The sequence below is a fragment of the Tachysurus fulvidraco genome, chromosome 13 (assembly GCF_022655615.1).
Source record: "Tachysurus fulvidraco isolate hzauxx_2018 chromosome 13, HZAU_PFXX_2.0, whole genome shotgun sequence".
Classification (NCBI taxonomy): Eukaryota; Metazoa; Chordata; class Actinopteri; order Siluriformes; family Bagridae; genus Tachysurus; species Tachysurus fulvidraco.
In genome coordinates this window covers 13432183-13448557 of record NC_062530.1, presented here as the reverse complement: position 1 = coordinate 13448557, position 16375 = coordinate 13432183, and the positions used below count along the sequence as shown (strand labels likewise).

The following is a 16375-nucleotide window of genomic DNA, read 5'->3' as shown; positions in this document are numbered from 1 at the left end:
GCCTGGCATTTTATTAGACACAAAAATAAGGCACAGATGGAAGGAAAACAAACAAAACAAACAAAAAAAAAAAACTTAAAAAAAAACAAAATTATCTATCAGCACACCAGTTTAATTTTGGCTTTACAACTGCTGAAACAAAAGCTCAGCACATGTATTGGGACACTATACAAGTTTTTGCTGAAATACAGACATCTAACATCATGTCAACATTCGTATGGTTTATTACTTAAGACTTGTAGAGTATGATACTTTTAGTGCAATATAAAGATATCAAACAGTACCTTTGATTAGCCATAGATTAAAACAGTTTTATGTTTAATTATTTAGTGTTCTAACATTAAGGTCTGCATTGTTGTGACTCTGGATGATTAGAGGAGAAAATAAATATATATATATATATATATATATATATATATATATATATATATAGATATATATATATATATATATACACACACACACACACACACACACATATATATATATATATATATATATATATATATATATATATAAATCAGCCATTTGTGGAAATATGGGGCTGTTTTTCTGAGAACAGTTTTCTAATTGTATAATGGGGCAAAAATCTTTTTAAATATAAATAAAAGACTATTTCAAAACATTAGCTTCCCAACCTTGCCCTATACATTTTAGTGTTTTCCCTTAAAACATTTTCAACTTAAAAAGTGCTGACAATTACATTAGTTGAATCAGCTGTGTTGAAAGCAAACACTATAATGTATAGGAGAAGGAGAAGTAGTGCTTTTACACATACAGTATCATCAGATACACATTTTAATACAGGATCGAAATATCTCTGGTTATTTAAAATCTAATGATGTGGTTCAAGAAAAATGTTCCTCTTCTTTTTCATAAAAAAAAAATCCTGGAATAAACCTTCGCACAAAGAAAGAAATACTCACAATCCTGCTAATGGCTGAAGAAAAGACAAATGAGTGAGGCACTTCCAAGCTTCCAAATCACATCACATTTTGTTCATTTAGTAGTCCACAGGACTAACACTGTTTCACTCCATTAAACTAATTTTAGCCCCAAAAGACCCAGAAATCTCAAGAACATGGAAGCTTGAGCTCCACTTACAGGATCATGAGTTCAGAAAAATAGAAGGGGACTGGTGACCGGTAAATGTCTACAAGCACTGAGGACAGAATCACGTCTTTCTGTTCCAGTTTAGATCAGGGCTGGGCTTTGTGGGTTCAGTGCTTCTGTCCAGGGGTGAGAGAGACTCAAGCGGGGATTTCTGTGCCTGAGGAGAGCGCGGGTCCAGCAGCGGAGGGGGTTTGTCTGGGTGAAATGGCCGGTAATGATCATGCCCCGGAACACCGCGATGATCAGGCATTCTACGGAAGTCTTGATTGTAACATCCTCCACCACCTGCCTGGTGGTAATTTGCAGAGCGGTAATCATCTGAGCGTCTTCTCTTCGCGTCTAGATGCCTGGAGAAGAGATAAGGGGGATTAAGATATTTTCTATAGTCTATATAATGGTTTTCCCAGTATAACTATTCGATGCTTATTTATTTACCTACCTACCTACCTACCTATCTATCTATCTATCTATCTATCTATCTATCTATCTATCTATCTATCTATCTATCTATCTATCTATCTATCTATCTATCTATCTATCTATCCTAATGATAATGTTCACTGTCTCTGTGAAAGTATTATATCTGTCCATATTCTTTAAAAGATCAGAATATCTTAAAATTTATACATACATTCACAAGACATTTTAAGCGTCAGCATCTGATTACAGACTTTGATTAGGCTTATACTAGGCAAACAATGCAAAGAACTGCCCAACAATATACTTTTTTTTAATTAAAAAATAAATGCATAATGCAAAGTCTAGCTTTTTTAGTCTAAGTTATTTTATAATGATAATGATCTATCAGCAAAGTCTTTCAATGTGTTTAATGTTGCTTAAAAATTAAACTTAAATCCTGACTTATTATCAGAGGTATTTAAGGAAATGTTTCATACCTGTCGTAATAGTCACGGTGAACACGGTGGTCTCGATCATTGCTATACTGATCATACACCCGCTTACGGGCGGAGCCTGGGTTCCGGAAGCCACAGCTGTGGTACAAGTCTGTGTGTGCCCGCCGGTTGCTATAGTGATGCTCTTTATACCTGTGCTGGTCGTAAGGGTAATGGCGGTCACCTTGCCATGGCTGGTTACTGTTTCCTGGGTAGTTATATTTACGTTCCCTTTGCCAATCACCCCGATCTGCGAAAGAAGCATAATTCATACCATTGCACTTAGGAAAATGCAAACACTTTATATAGAATTCAGATACACCAACGCAAACTATTCTAAAGTAAAATTTAGAAACTTTCTAAAGAAAAAAGAACAATACTGGAAAACAAACATTTTGCATGATTTATAGCACCCTCATATTCAATTCTAGACCCAGCTTATCCAGCAGACAATCAGATCAGATTATTCAGTCTTGTTCTTGTTCATTAGTTGTCACAATCTTTAGAGAACTGGCTCTTTTACTGGTTGTAGGACTCACGGTGGTGTGAGTGAGATGGGGGTCCTGTTGGGTGATTTTGTGGTGGGTGTGATTTCGATGAAGGTTGTGTGCCAATAGAGTCCCGACTCGATCCAGAAGGTTCTGGACGAAACAGCTTCTTTTTGGTTGGGTCATCTTTTTTCTTGTGCTCTTTCTAAAAGTAAAGCACAAAGTGTAGTATATGAGCAATGGACAAGTTTATTGTGATAAAAAATGAAGTTCCTTCAAGTTAGATAGATCATGATTAGAAAAAACAAACGAACATTAAGGCCTTGTAACTAATATCAAAATCTTTAAAAACAGGGATTACAAGTGACCGTCAGATTTTTACATCACTTACAAATAAAGTTGTAAATCAGATCCATAAAGCTAAAGCAAATTTCTTTATTGAGATAATTAAAGGGACAAATGGAAATGGAAAATTAATATGGGAAAATTTAAATGATCTGTTAGGACTGCAACTTCAAGTTAATGGTATGCTAACTGATAATTTAGACCTTATCGTCACTTATTGTCAATAGCTTTAACAGATTCCTTATTAGCTCAGTTGAGGATCTGACAATGCATTTTAAATGCCCAGACATCCCATATAAGCCTCTAGATGCTAATAAACCAATATTTTAGACAAGTTCTAAAATTTTAGACATATAGCTGTCCCTGACATCATAAAAATAATTTCATCTCTAAAATGTTCAAAAGCCAGAGATACTTTTGGTTTTACTAATGATCTTTTAAAACTCCACAAAAAATGCTCTTGCAAGCCCAATTGCACACCTGATAAATCAATCTATAAAACAGGGAATAGTGCCCTCAACATGGAAGACAGCTAGGGTTATCCCAGTCTTTAAGGCCGATGATAAAAGAATAGCAGAGAATTTTCGCCCAATAAGCATTCTACCAATAATTTCAAAAATAGCTGAAAAATGGGTTGCCTCACAGTTAATTGAACACTTAAACTTGGTGATACCCCTCCCCATCCAATTCGCAAACACCACTCTACAGAAACGGCTACTTTTTTGAAAATTTAAAAAAGCCTGTTAGACCAGGGCGGCTTTGTAGGGGCTGTTTTTCTAGATTTGAAACGAGCTTTTGATACCATTAATCATAATGTGCTTCTTGCTAAATTGACTTATTTTAATTTCTCTGAAAGAGCACATTGTTGGATGCAATCATATTTGTAAATCATTTTCTCATTGGATGTCTGTTCATAGTGGCCTTTTAACTTCGATGTGACTGCTGTTTACTGTACTTAGTCTTTGTTGTTCTGTGTAACATGTCTACATGCATGTTGTGTTTGTAAGTAATTTGTATTTTGTGTTTTAGGATACCTGCCTTAGGACAACGGATGAGATTTAGTTATTGTGCTAATTCCGGCATATTTACACTGATGCTCATTGCTGATTCGTTGATTAATGTGCACTGTCCTAATTTAAAAAAAAAAAAAAAAAAAAAAAAAAAAAAACCTACAGTGATAATTACAGTAATAAATAGTTACAACTGCATATTTTCCCCACAGACTTACCGCCTCCTCTTGGGAGCGCTTCTTTTGAGCCATTTTGTATAGCCTGTGCAGTTTCTTAGCTCCAAACTCCGTGAATTTAGACACAAAGATCCATAGATTTCTAGATGAAAGTTGGAAACGAGCAAATTCAGAATAACATCTTCAGTGGAACAAGGTGTTAAAGTCATATAAATCACTAGCTGGCACTACATATTCATATATATGTATATATAACACACATATACACACACACATATACATATATATATACATATATACATATATATATATATATATATATATATATATATATATATATATATATACATACATATACATATATATATATATATATATATATATATATATATATATATATATACATATACATATATATATATATATAAATATATATATATATATATATATATATATATATATATATATATATATATATATATATATATATATATAAAATTGACCTGGAGTAATGGAGTAACAATTTATAAAAAATATTTATGCAACAGACTCAGTGTTCATTTTGGAGAGACCTGCGCCAGGTTTTGACATGTTCTGGGTCATTGTAGGCTTTAAGGCACTCTGTGATTCGGTCTCCAATCTTCAACAGGCAGGCACGTGTGTGCTGCAGCTGTTCCTGCACTGACAAACCTTCATCAGGCTTATCCAGCTGTTTAAGAGCCTTCTTGACAGGCCTCATCCGCTCTTTACACTAAACACACAAAGGTTAAATTGTTTTGTTAAATTGCCCTTTAACAGAAATGGGATGCGTTTCTTTGAGCGAGGGAAAAAAAAAGCTTTATTGAGCTATTTCATAATCTCGTCACAGTAGCCTGTGTAAATTCTGCCATTTTTTAGTTTAATAAATAGAATTTAAGACCATATGCCATTTACAAAAGACTTTTTAATCCAATCAAGTTTAAGAATTTTTAAGGAACTGTAGAAACCCTGGATAAGTAACGTATAAAAATAACCACAAAGAAAAAGACAGAGACAAGGGAAAGACTCACAATACTGAAGGTTTCCTGGTCCAGCTCATCATCCTCCTCTCCAATAGGAACTGGGTCACTGCCTGCTGTAATGTGCACAGGGCCCTGAGCTTTCTTGCCTTTCCCTCCTGATTTAGTCTGAAAAACAAATCCCCAAAAACAAGACAACTCTGCTAGGTACATACGTTTTTCAATCTAGAGAACCTTAGTAATTCATATGTTAAAGAAGAATTCTTACAGTTGAGCTTAAAAGTTTGCAAACCCTAAAATTGTTGAACATTTTCATTTATATGGAAAATATGACTGATAATGTAAAAGAATATTTTCTTAATTAAGGACAGTCGTCAAATGAAATAATTATCAAATAGTTTTTTTTTTACTCCTTTTAAAAAATTATAATTGAAATCACCTAAACAACCCTGATCAAAAGTTTACATATCCTTGAATGTTTGTGCCTTATAAATACACAGGTTGAAAACAGAGGCATAAATAGCTATATTAAAGGGAAATTTCCACACCTCTTTCTCCTTGTAATTGTAATTAGTGTCTGTGCATAAATAGCCAGTGAGTTTCTCAGTTCATGAGATGATGCACTGACTTGGCTGTATTCTGCAGCATCGGGAAGACAAAAGTACTGCCAAAGGATCTGCGTAATGATGTAGCTTAAAGGTAGGGTTTTTGAAAGCCAATGTTGACATATAAAATCACCAAAACAAACATGCTCCTAAACCAAATGGGTCCCACACCTGTACTGATAGCTCTGCCCACAGATACATACGTAACCCAGACAACTAATGGAAAGAAATGTGTCTATCATACCTGAAGGGAAGAACAATACGATTGCAGATAAACAAACAAGCAAAAATGACACACAAGCATAATCATGCAAAGGACAGCATATATTAGTTCTGTGAAACAAAGCAAAACCAGCGTTACTCACCAATCGAGAAGGAAAAATCAACCTCGGCGACTTAAGTAAAATTGGCCGCATATTCACAAATTGGAGATTCCCGAGTCAATAATTGAATAACAGCTAATGTTTAACATTAGCTTTCTGCTAATAATGTCAGACATGCGCACATGCAGAGATGTTATTCTGAATTTGCTCATTTCCAACTTTCATCTAGAAATCTATGGATCTTTGTGTCTCTCTTCGCCCATATTGACAAGACCCACCCATTTCTGCTCATTGGCTACACGTTTGTTTTGGTTTTTGTTTAGTTTTCGGCCCGAAACGGATATTATAAAATCTCACCACTTGAAAATGCCAGTCAGTACTGTTTAAACTCTGATAAAGAGGTGGGAAAAAAATTTGTTCTGTTGATACTAAGCTTCAGTCAGTTAGACCAATAAAGATTTTACACACTGCTGACAGAAGAATTGTTCAGGACTGTAAGAAATTACAAATTGTATGCACCTAGGTTACACTCCAAGATACACATTGGAAAGAGTTAATTCTAAAAAAGGCTTAAGTATCACAAGGTAATATGTTTAGAACTCTAAATGAATAAACTTTGATGATTTACATCATGCTGGACATCAAGGACCGCCACTAACAAAGGGTATGTGACCATTTGGGTGATAACTGTAAAGGTGTACATGGCCATGATTAACATTTAAAGACATCTGGCTAGATTATGTGTGACCCTTCCATTTGGGAGACACTCAATTCTTACACTCAATACACATTTAAAGGGAAACCCCATTTGAACTACAAAGAAGAAAAACAGTATAAAATGCTTGAGCAGGATTTGTCCTGCGTTGTTCTTGACTCAGATGAACCCAAAATACTTTATCTATTTTGTCATTGCTACGTTGGAATAAACTTCTTGTTTTTCATTAAGATCTTTGCCCTCATCTTTTTATTTTCTTATGTTTTATTTCTTACAGGACACCAAGAAAAACCTGTAGCACAATAAGGAGGAACTTGAACACCAACGACCTGCATAATCGAGTTACCAGGAGAAAGCCTTTACTGCACCAATGCCACAAAAAGGCCAGCATTCAGGATACCAGGCAGCACATAGACAAGACTTACAGCTTCTGGAGCAGAGTCATTTGTAGTGATGAGACGAAAATTAAACTTTATAGTCACAACCATAAATGCTATAAAGGTTCACAGTCACATGTTCACTCAATATCATTGAGCCACTTTGAGATCTCAAATGTGCAGTTTGTGCAAGACAACCAAAACATTTACAGAAACTGGAGGAATTTTGCCAAGACGACTGGGCAGCTATACCGCTTGAGAGAATTAAAGACCTCATGTCCAACTATTACAAAAGACATGCATGCCATCATTGATGCTAAAGGGGTTCAATAGATGATATTTAGAAGAAAAAGTATGCAAACTTTTGAACATGGATTTTTCCTTATGTTCTTTTTTTATTATGCTTTGTTTGATGATTGCTAAATTATGTCCTATAAGAAATTGTTTTGCCTTCTGACTCATAATTTCTTTAAAGGGGGGGGAGGGGCATGCAAACATTTGAGCACAACTGTATGTGTAAAGATAACTCAGGAAAAGCTGAAAACCTTTTCTTTCCTGAGCTTTGTGCGTTTTTTGTCCTTGTCCCCTTCTTTGTCTTTCTTTACAGAGCCCTGCTTCTCTTTGTTCTCTTTGTTGTCCTTCTTCTGTTTCTTCTTTGTGGGTTTTTTTTCAGCTTTTTCATCCTGGAACTCATGCAAACAAATTTTTTAATTTAATCTTTTCTTTAACAGACTGGTTGACAAACCTAACAGCAATTGCTCTCCAAATTGTACACTACACATTACAATGTTTTGTTTGCACTTCTGCTTTGATATGCTGCCTGCACATGGGAACATACCTTTACTTCGCCTTCCTCTGAAGTATGTTCAGAAAGATGAGGAGAGGAGATTTCACTGACCAGTTCTTCTTTTCGGATCCTGTCCTTCTTTACTCTAGGTTTTCTCTTCTTTACCTGGTAAACAAATCAATCGATAGACTCTTGATGGATTCTTAAGGAGGAATTCCTGTTAACTTACCGTAAATCCAGCTGTTTTTGTAACAAATAAGTAATAAATTACTAACATTACAGCTAACAAATTTTATTATTTATGTGTTATAAATGAATCTAAAAACACAACAGATTTTGTGCACTAAAATGTTGACATTTTAGAACTAGACACATTTTTTTTCTGTCAAGCTGCTCAAGCATAGTTCAGCATTAAAAATGGTAAAAATTCCCAGTCTATCAGGAATTGAGTCAGATTGTTACTGAGTACCATCACCAAGTTTTCTATTAGATTTGGTGTTTAAAAACTGATAAAAGGTCTGGTTTGCATACTAATATTTTTTTTTATTAGTAAATACCTTTGAAACAGTTGTTTTCTTATTATTATTTTAAGATATGGCCTGTGACAATAATCAGAATGGTATATAAAGTTTTAAAAAGAAACAGGGCATGTCAGTGTATTAAACACTGATATACATAACCTCACTAAACATTATACAGTTAGACTTAGAAATCTAACAGGATTATTTTTTTCTCTGACATACATGCAAACGTCTAGCAAATGCTGCTTTTACATTTTTTTAGTATATACAGTATCTCAGACGTGAGTACACCCCTCAGATTTTTTAAAATCCCCGGATAAGCGGTAGAAAATGGATGGATGGATGGATGGAAATCTTTTCATGTAACAACACTGAAGAAATTACACTTTGCTACAATTTAAAGTAGTAAGTGTACAGCTTGTATAACAATGTAAATTTGCTGTCCCCTCAAAATAACTCAACTTACAGCCATTAATATCTAAACTGCTGGCACCAAAAGTGAGTACACCCCTAAGTTAAAATGTCAAATTGCCCAAAGTGTCAATACTTTATGTGGCCAACATTATTTTTCAGCACTGCCTTAACTCTCTTGGGCATGGAGTTCACCAGAGCGTCACAGGTTGCCACAGGAGTCCTCTTCCACTTCTCCATGACAGAGCTGGTGGAGGATACCTTACGCTCCTGCACCTTCCATTTGAGGATACCCCACAAATGCTCAATAGGGTTTAAGACTGAAGACCTGCTTTGCCCTCAGCTTCTTTAGCAAGGCAATGGTCATCCCGTGGGTTTGTTTGGGGTCGTTAGCATGTTGGAATACTGACTGCCCAGTCTCCAATGGGAGGGGATCATCCTCTGCTTCAGTATCTCACAGTACATGTTGGCATTCATGGTTCCCTCAATGAACTGTAGCTCCCCAGTGCCCGGGAGCACTCATGCAGCCCCAGACCATGACACTCCCACCACCATGCTTGACTGTAGGTAAGGCACACTTGTCTTTGAGACCTCACCTGGTTGCTGCCAAACATGCATGACACCATCTGAACCAAATAAGTGTATCTTGGTCTCATCAGACCACAAGACATGGTTCCAGTAATTCATGTCCTTTGTCTGTCTTCAGCAAACTATTTGTGGGCTTTCTTGTGCATCATTAGAAGAGACTTCCTTTAGGGATGACAGCCATGCCGACCAATTTAATGCAGTGTGACAGGCTGACCACCCACCCCTAGAACCTTTGCAGCAATGTTGGCAGTATTCACATGTCTATTTCCCCAAACACAACCTCTGGATATGACACTGACCACATGCACTCAAATTCTTTGGTTGACAATGGCAAGGCATGTTCTGAGTGGAACCTGTCCTATTAACTGGTGTATGATCTTGGCCACCATGCTGAAGCTCAGTTTCAGGGTCTTGGCAATCTTCTTATAGCCTATGCCATCTTTATGTATATCAACAATTCTTTTTTTTTAGATCCATAGAAAGATCTTTGCCATGAGGTGCCATGTTAAACTTCCAGTGACCAGTATGAGAGAGTGAGAGCGATAACACCAAATTCCCCACACCTGCTCCCCATTCCCACCTAAGACCTTGTAACACTAATCAGTCACATGACACCATGGAGAGAAAATGGCTAATTGGGCCCTTTTTTTTATTAATTTAGAGGGGACAGCAAATTTAAACAGTTTTACAAGCTGTACACTCACTACTTTACATTCAGTGTTGTCACATGAAAAGATATAATAAAATATTTACAAACATGTGAGCGGTGTACTCACTGATGAATAGGCTATGGACAAGATATACAGTTTGGGTGCTATAGACATAATATACAGGGTGTTATATATTAAATTGACATAATATACAGGTGCTATTGAGTTCTATAAGGAGACAGCTCTTTTCCCAGAGGCTCCTGGAGCAGTGCTTGGTGATTTCAACCTCTCCTCTGACAAGCTTAAATCTTCTTCCTGACTCTTCTCGACTCATTTGCCCTGACACTCAACAGCTACATCCCCACACACAAAGGAGGCAAAGTCCTGGACCTGGTTTAACAATCGAAGAGAGCTATCATCAGAGAGAAAGTGGAAGAAATCACAACTTGATGCAGATCTTGATTCTTACCAAACACTCCTGGCCAAATTCTCCTAAGATGTGACTTCTGCCAAGAGATCCTTCTACAAGGAAAAGCTTGAAGCTTTGTCACATGACCACAACATCCACAACATATTCTCTTCTCTACTCAACCCCCCAGCTCCACCTTCTTCATCCTCCCTGACTGCAGAAGACTTTGCTTCTTTCTACCAAGAGAAGATTGCGGAAATCTTCCGGACCTTCACTTCAGCCCCAACTGCACTTACATCTCACAATATGGATTCCCCCACTCCTTTGTTGTCACATGTCTCAACTGTAGCAGCAGAAGAGATTTTACAACTCATCCAGTCCTGCAATCCTACCACCTGCCCATTGGATCCACTCCCTTCCACTATTCTCCAGACCATCTCACAAGACCTTCTGCACTTCATTACCATTATCATCAATAGATCCATAGCATCTGGTCAGGTACCAGCTACTTTCAAAAGAACAAGGGTTATTCCCATCCTAAAGAAACCTGCTCTGTATCCATCGGACATCAGTAACTACAGACCGGTATCACTTCTCTCGTTTCTTTCAAAAATTCTTGAATGCATTGTCTATAATCAACTGTCTCTCTCTCTCTCTCTCTCTCTCTCACAGAACAACCTCCAAGAACCCAACAAGTCTGGCTTTAAAGCAGCTCATTCCACTACATGTTGCTAGATCAGCCAAAGTGTCATCCGTCCTTATCCTCCTTGACCTTTCTGCAGCATTTGATATGGTCAACCACAAGACTGTCTTGTCCACCCTCAGAAGTCTTGGGATTTGCGGATCAGCTTGGGAATGGTTCGCTTCCTACCTGGAAGGACGCTCATATCAGGTAACATGGAGAGGAGTGACATCTGCCCCATGCAGTCTCTCCATTGGTGTCCCACAGGGCTCAGTACTTGGTCCTCTTCTTTTCTGCCGGTATACTCACTCTCTTGGTGAAGTTATTTCACCACATGGGTTCTCTTACCACTGCTATGCTGATGATATACAACTTCTCTTCTCTTCCCCACCCTCAGATAGCACAGCTTCTGATCGGATCTCAGCATGTCTGGCAGAAATTTCATCATGGATGACTGCTCATCAGTTCAATCCTAGCAAAACTGAACTGCTGTCCATCCCAGATGATTCATCCCCAGGTCATGATCTTGCTATATCCTTGCACAACGATCTGATCACCCCTTCAGCCACAGCTCGCAACATTTGGGTAACCATGGACAATCAACTGTCCTTTCCCTCTCATGTTGCTAATGTGACTCGCTCATGTTTAGTCTCAGTTTCTTCTCTACAACATTAGAAGGATTCTGCCATTTTTGTCCACACAGGCTGCTCAGGTACTTGTTCAGTCTCTTGTCATTTCTAGACTGGATTACTGCAACGCACTGCTGGCAGGTCTACCTATGAATGCAATTCGTCCTCTTAAAATAATCCAAAATTCAGCTGCACGGCTTGTTTTCAACCTGCCTAAGTTCTCGCATAACACTCCGCTGCTGCGATCACTCCACTGGCTTCCGGTAGTTGCACGCATCAGATTCAAAACACTGATGCTGGCCTACAAAGCCCTCATCACTCCTCACACTGCACCCCGCAACCTCCGATCTACCAGCACTACTCAACTGGTTCCACTATCTCTCAGGGTAAGAGGCAAGTATACTACAAGACTCTTCTCTGTTCTGGCACCAAGGTGGTGGAATGAACTTCCTCTAGGGGTCTGGACAGCCGAGTCACTGGCTATTTTCAAACGGCAGTTGAAGACCTACTTATTCAGGAAACACTTCAACTAGCACTTCTTTCCCTATCTTTTGCATTTAAAAATCAAAACAAAAAAACACACAACCTTTGACACTTTTTCATTGTAACTTTGAACAATGTTTTAAACTCATGGTATCTTAAGTACGTAACCTAGTGAGCGAGCATTAATGTATCCAATGTTAGAAATTTAAGCCCTTATGTATGTCGCTCTGGATAAGGCCACCTGCCAAACGATGTAAATGTAAATGAAGCAACTACCGGAATGAAGAGGAACAAACAGTCTATGGGCAGGGTGACAGGAATCTTTAAGAATGCTGCAAGCTAAACACAGACAGCATTTCTTTGGACATCCTCAATGGCTGGAAGTAAAGTTCCTGTGATGCGCTGGGCAGTTTTAACCACCCATTGCAGTGCCTTGCAGTCTGTGGCTGTATACTTCCCATACCAGACAGTGACACAGCTGGTCAGAATGCTCTCAGTTAAACAGCAATAAAAGGTCACCAGGATGGATGAAGACAGGTGATGTCTCTTCAGTGTCCTCAAAAAGAACAGGTCCTGGTGACCTTTCTTGACCAGGCTGGAGGTGTTAGTGGTCCAGGACAGGTCTTAAGAGATATGGATCCCCAGGCACTTGAAGCTGGAGACACATTCAACAGTGAACACATTAATGTGGATGGGGCTTGCATGTTTCCTCTCTCCCTCCTGAAGTCCATGAAGAGCTCCTTTATTTTGCTGGGGTTAAGGGCAGGTTGTTGTCAGCACACCATGTGGCCAGATTGTGGCCAGATATTGTACCTCTTCCCTATAGGCGGTCTCATCGTTGTTGGTTGATGAGCCTAATCACTGTGGTGTCATCAGCAAACCTGCTTATAGAATTAGATTCATCACAGGCCTGCAGTCATGAGTAAAGGGGGAATAGAGGAATGGGCTCAGTATGCAGCCCTGTGGTAAACCCATGTAAAGGGTGATGGTGGGACTGATGTGGCCTGACCTGACATGCTGAGGGTCTGTTGGTCAGAAAGTCCATAATCCAGTGACAGAGGGGGGTGTTGATGCCTAGATCCCAAAGTTTGGTGATTAACTTGTTTAAATGCATAATGCTTAATTATGTATTAAATGCTGAGCAAATGTCCACAAACAGCATTCTTGCATGTCTGTTGTTATTGTCCAGGTGTGTGAGCACAGAGTACAGCACTGAGGAGACTACGTGCTACTATTGCTGCCCTAGGGAAACTGATGTGGGTCCAATGTACGTGGCAGGCAGTTCTATAGGTGTGCCAGGACCAGTTGCTCAAAGCACTTCATAATAATGGGTCTGAGTGCTATTGGGCAGTAGTCGTACAGGCACATCGGGTTTGAGTGTTTCGGAACTGGAACGATGGAGATGGATTTGAAGCAGGTTGGCACAGTCACAGTCGAGCTGTTCTGCAAATGTTCTAAGCCCAGGGATTCCATCTGGTCCAGCAGCCTTGCATGCATTGGTCCTGCCCAGTGCAGCAGAGACATCAGAGAAAATGAGTGTGAGGGGTTGGGGAGTTTTAGAGGATCTCTTGTTCTGTATAGCCATGTTTCAGTGAAAATCATAGCATTACAGTCCATAAGTTGTATATCCATTTTTTTCACAAGGGACCGTACATTAGCAAAGAAAATGCTGGGTAAGGAAAGCCAGTGTGGTGTAAGCATTAGCCTAGCTTTTATCCCTCTGTGCTTCCCTCGCCACTCCGAGCACTTTCACCCCACCAGGTGAAGTGCGTATACTCCGGTGTAATGGAGGTGTCTGGGGTGAGTCGAGGATTGGTGATAAAACTGTCAGAATGGTGGAGAATGATATCAAAAATTTCTGTCAGATGTACAATGATGAAGTAAATCTGTTCTGTATGAACAGACTCAAAATGAGCAAGAAGATTACTGCAAAATCTGAAGAGTCTCCAAGCCTCACAATGCGTTTGTGCCACTAACTTGATGCCCAATGGCCTTGCTCAGGGTGGCAGGCAGCAGTGGCAGCCTGTTGAACCAGGGATTTGAACTCACAACCTTCCGGACAGTAGTCCAACACGTTCACCACTAAACTACCACATCCTGTTTTCATGTTATATATTATGTAACTATGTATCATGTAATATTCTGGAACTGCATATGAGCATCATCAAAGCAGAAGGAAGAGATACAAAGCCTAATTTCAAATTTACATTTATATTTATCCGTGAAATAATCAAGCTAGAGGCAAAAGTGGCAAGGAAAAACACTCTGAGACGATATGAGCAAGAAATCTTCAAATGAACCAGGATGAAAATGGAACCCTTCTTCATTTGGGTGACACCAGGGAGTATGATTAAATCATTTTCTTAATTTCCTCTAACCAGAAGCTTAAGTGAAATGCGTGGCATACTTTCAGCCTCACCAAAACCTGGTCATCAATGAAAAAAATGGTAGCCACATAGAAATGTAAACTTTGTGAGTGTCTGTGCAACAATTTCCGACTGACTACTACAGTCAGTGAAGTGGCAGAGACCATATCATCCGGTGAAAATTGTGGACACTTCGTCCTATGTCAAGAAAGACAAATCTGGGAGAAGACACTGTGGACATTCCTTCAAAGAAAGAATTATGAAAAAATAGTTTGTTTAGGAAGTTTGATAAACATGAGTCAGTTTGGACTTGGTCTCCAAGTTCACAATATGATCAAGCACCTGTAGGATGTGATTCATGTTAATACATTTTTATTGCTATCAAAATTTCAGAGTAGACAAAAATACTTCCTCTGGTACCTCTTAGTTTCCCTTGTCAGAGTGGATGTTGGATGTCCAATATTAAAGTAAAACTGTTCTGTAAGAACAGACTCAAAACAAGCAAGAAGATTACTGCAAAATCTGAGACTCAGCCTCACAATGCGCTTGTGCCACTAACTTGGTCTTGGTCATCCAAAGCGACTTAGAATTTACAACTTTTCAATTTATACAATTGAGCAGTTGATGGTTAAGGGCCTTGCTTGGTGAAAAGGTGATTTGAACTCACAACCTTTTGATCAGTACTCCAACAACTTCCACTGTGTGATCCATTTTAATATATTTTTACTGCTATCAAAATTTCAAAGAAGACAAATTACATTCTCTGGTGACTCTTAGCTTCCACCAAACAGATAAAGCCACAAATAATGTTCAAAACCTGATACCACTCACCTCTTCTTCTGCTTTGAATACATCTTTACTCTCCTGTTCCTTCTTTAGTACCTTCAACAAGTAATCGGCTCTCATTTGCAGCTGCTTTGCCTGTGGCTTTTTGTCAGGGTTGTCTGTAAGAATCTACACATAACAGCAGTTAGATCTGGCATGATGTAATATTAGCAGCATGCCTTAAGGCACCAACACATTTATCCTGTATTCTCATAATCATCTAGGCATGCAGATTAGGTCAGTTTAGCTAATCATAACTTGATTATGAGTAACAACCAGGCTGCTTGCACCTTGTCCAAAAGTTTCAGCTCGGGATCAGTCTTGATCTGGTCCCAATTACCATATCCATGCTCATAGATGCCCAACAGCAGATGTGTGTCATCCTGCACATCCCATTCTACATCAAAGTGTGGCATCTTCACACGACAGCTTAGCTGAAATCTAGAAACAGAAAGGACACAGTTAATTACTGCTGCAACATGTTACCCAGTGCTTTTTTTAACAAAAAATAATCTTATATTTGGATTCCTTAAACAAATAAAATTGGAAATGGTTTAGTAAGTTAAAAAGTTATTTTGAACATACTTGCTCCTCTCAACAGGATTAGAAGGCACAGCCTTGTGCAGAGGCTCAAAATCTTCCTCATGCTGGATGATGGATTTAGCATTTACCTGAACCCCAGAGATCTTGATGTTAATGCCACGCCTTTTTCCTGGCCCTTTAGCTACAAAGCAAACATCAAAAAACCTATGAATGAACACATATTCCTTTTTAATCATTTAAGATAATGAGTAAAGGTTACATTTTATTTCTATTACATATTTTCAGGTTTATCTGAATACAGACATGGCGAGAAGGCGACACAAATGAGGCAAGAGTGGAGGGCTCTACGCTAGCCAACCACCGCTACCTAGCCTCCTGCTAGCAAATGTGCGGTCCCTAAAAAAACAAACTGGACGAGCTATGAGCTAGGATTACAAA

The 16375-nt window shown here is 38.6% G+C and overlaps 1 protein-coding gene across 2 annotated transcripts in view; it reads right to left on the bottom strand.

Moving 5' to 3' along the window:
• Positions 1-827: 827 nt before the first annotated feature.
• chd2 (chromodomain helicase DNA binding protein 2) overlaps positions 828-16375 on the bottom strand; it is a 101950-nt gene continuing 86402 nt past the window's right edge. Inside the window, exons 28-38 of one of the 2 annotated variants that reach the window (XM_047822303.1) lie at positions 15980-16118; positions 15685-15835; positions 15401-15523; positions 7882-7995; positions 7589-7732; positions 5075-5191; positions 4598-4776; positions 4068-4167; positions 2546-2699; positions 2010-2256; positions 828-1460 (exon numbers count right to left, since the gene is read on the bottom strand). In XM_047822303.1, coding sequence (XP_047678259.1) covers positions 1175-1460; positions 2010-2256; positions 2546-2699; positions 4068-4167; positions 4598-4776; positions 5075-5191; positions 7589-7732; positions 7882-7995; positions 15401-15523; positions 15685-15835; positions 15980-16118 — 1754 coding nt within the window. In that variant the 3' untranslated portion in view covers positions 828-1174. The remainder of the gene's footprint in view (positions 1461-2009; positions 2257-2545; positions 2700-4067; positions 4168-4597; positions 4777-5074; positions 5192-7588; positions 7733-7881; positions 7996-15400; positions 15524-15684; positions 15836-15979; positions 16119-16375) is intronic. The other variant, XM_047822304.1, reaches the window with a different exon arrangement.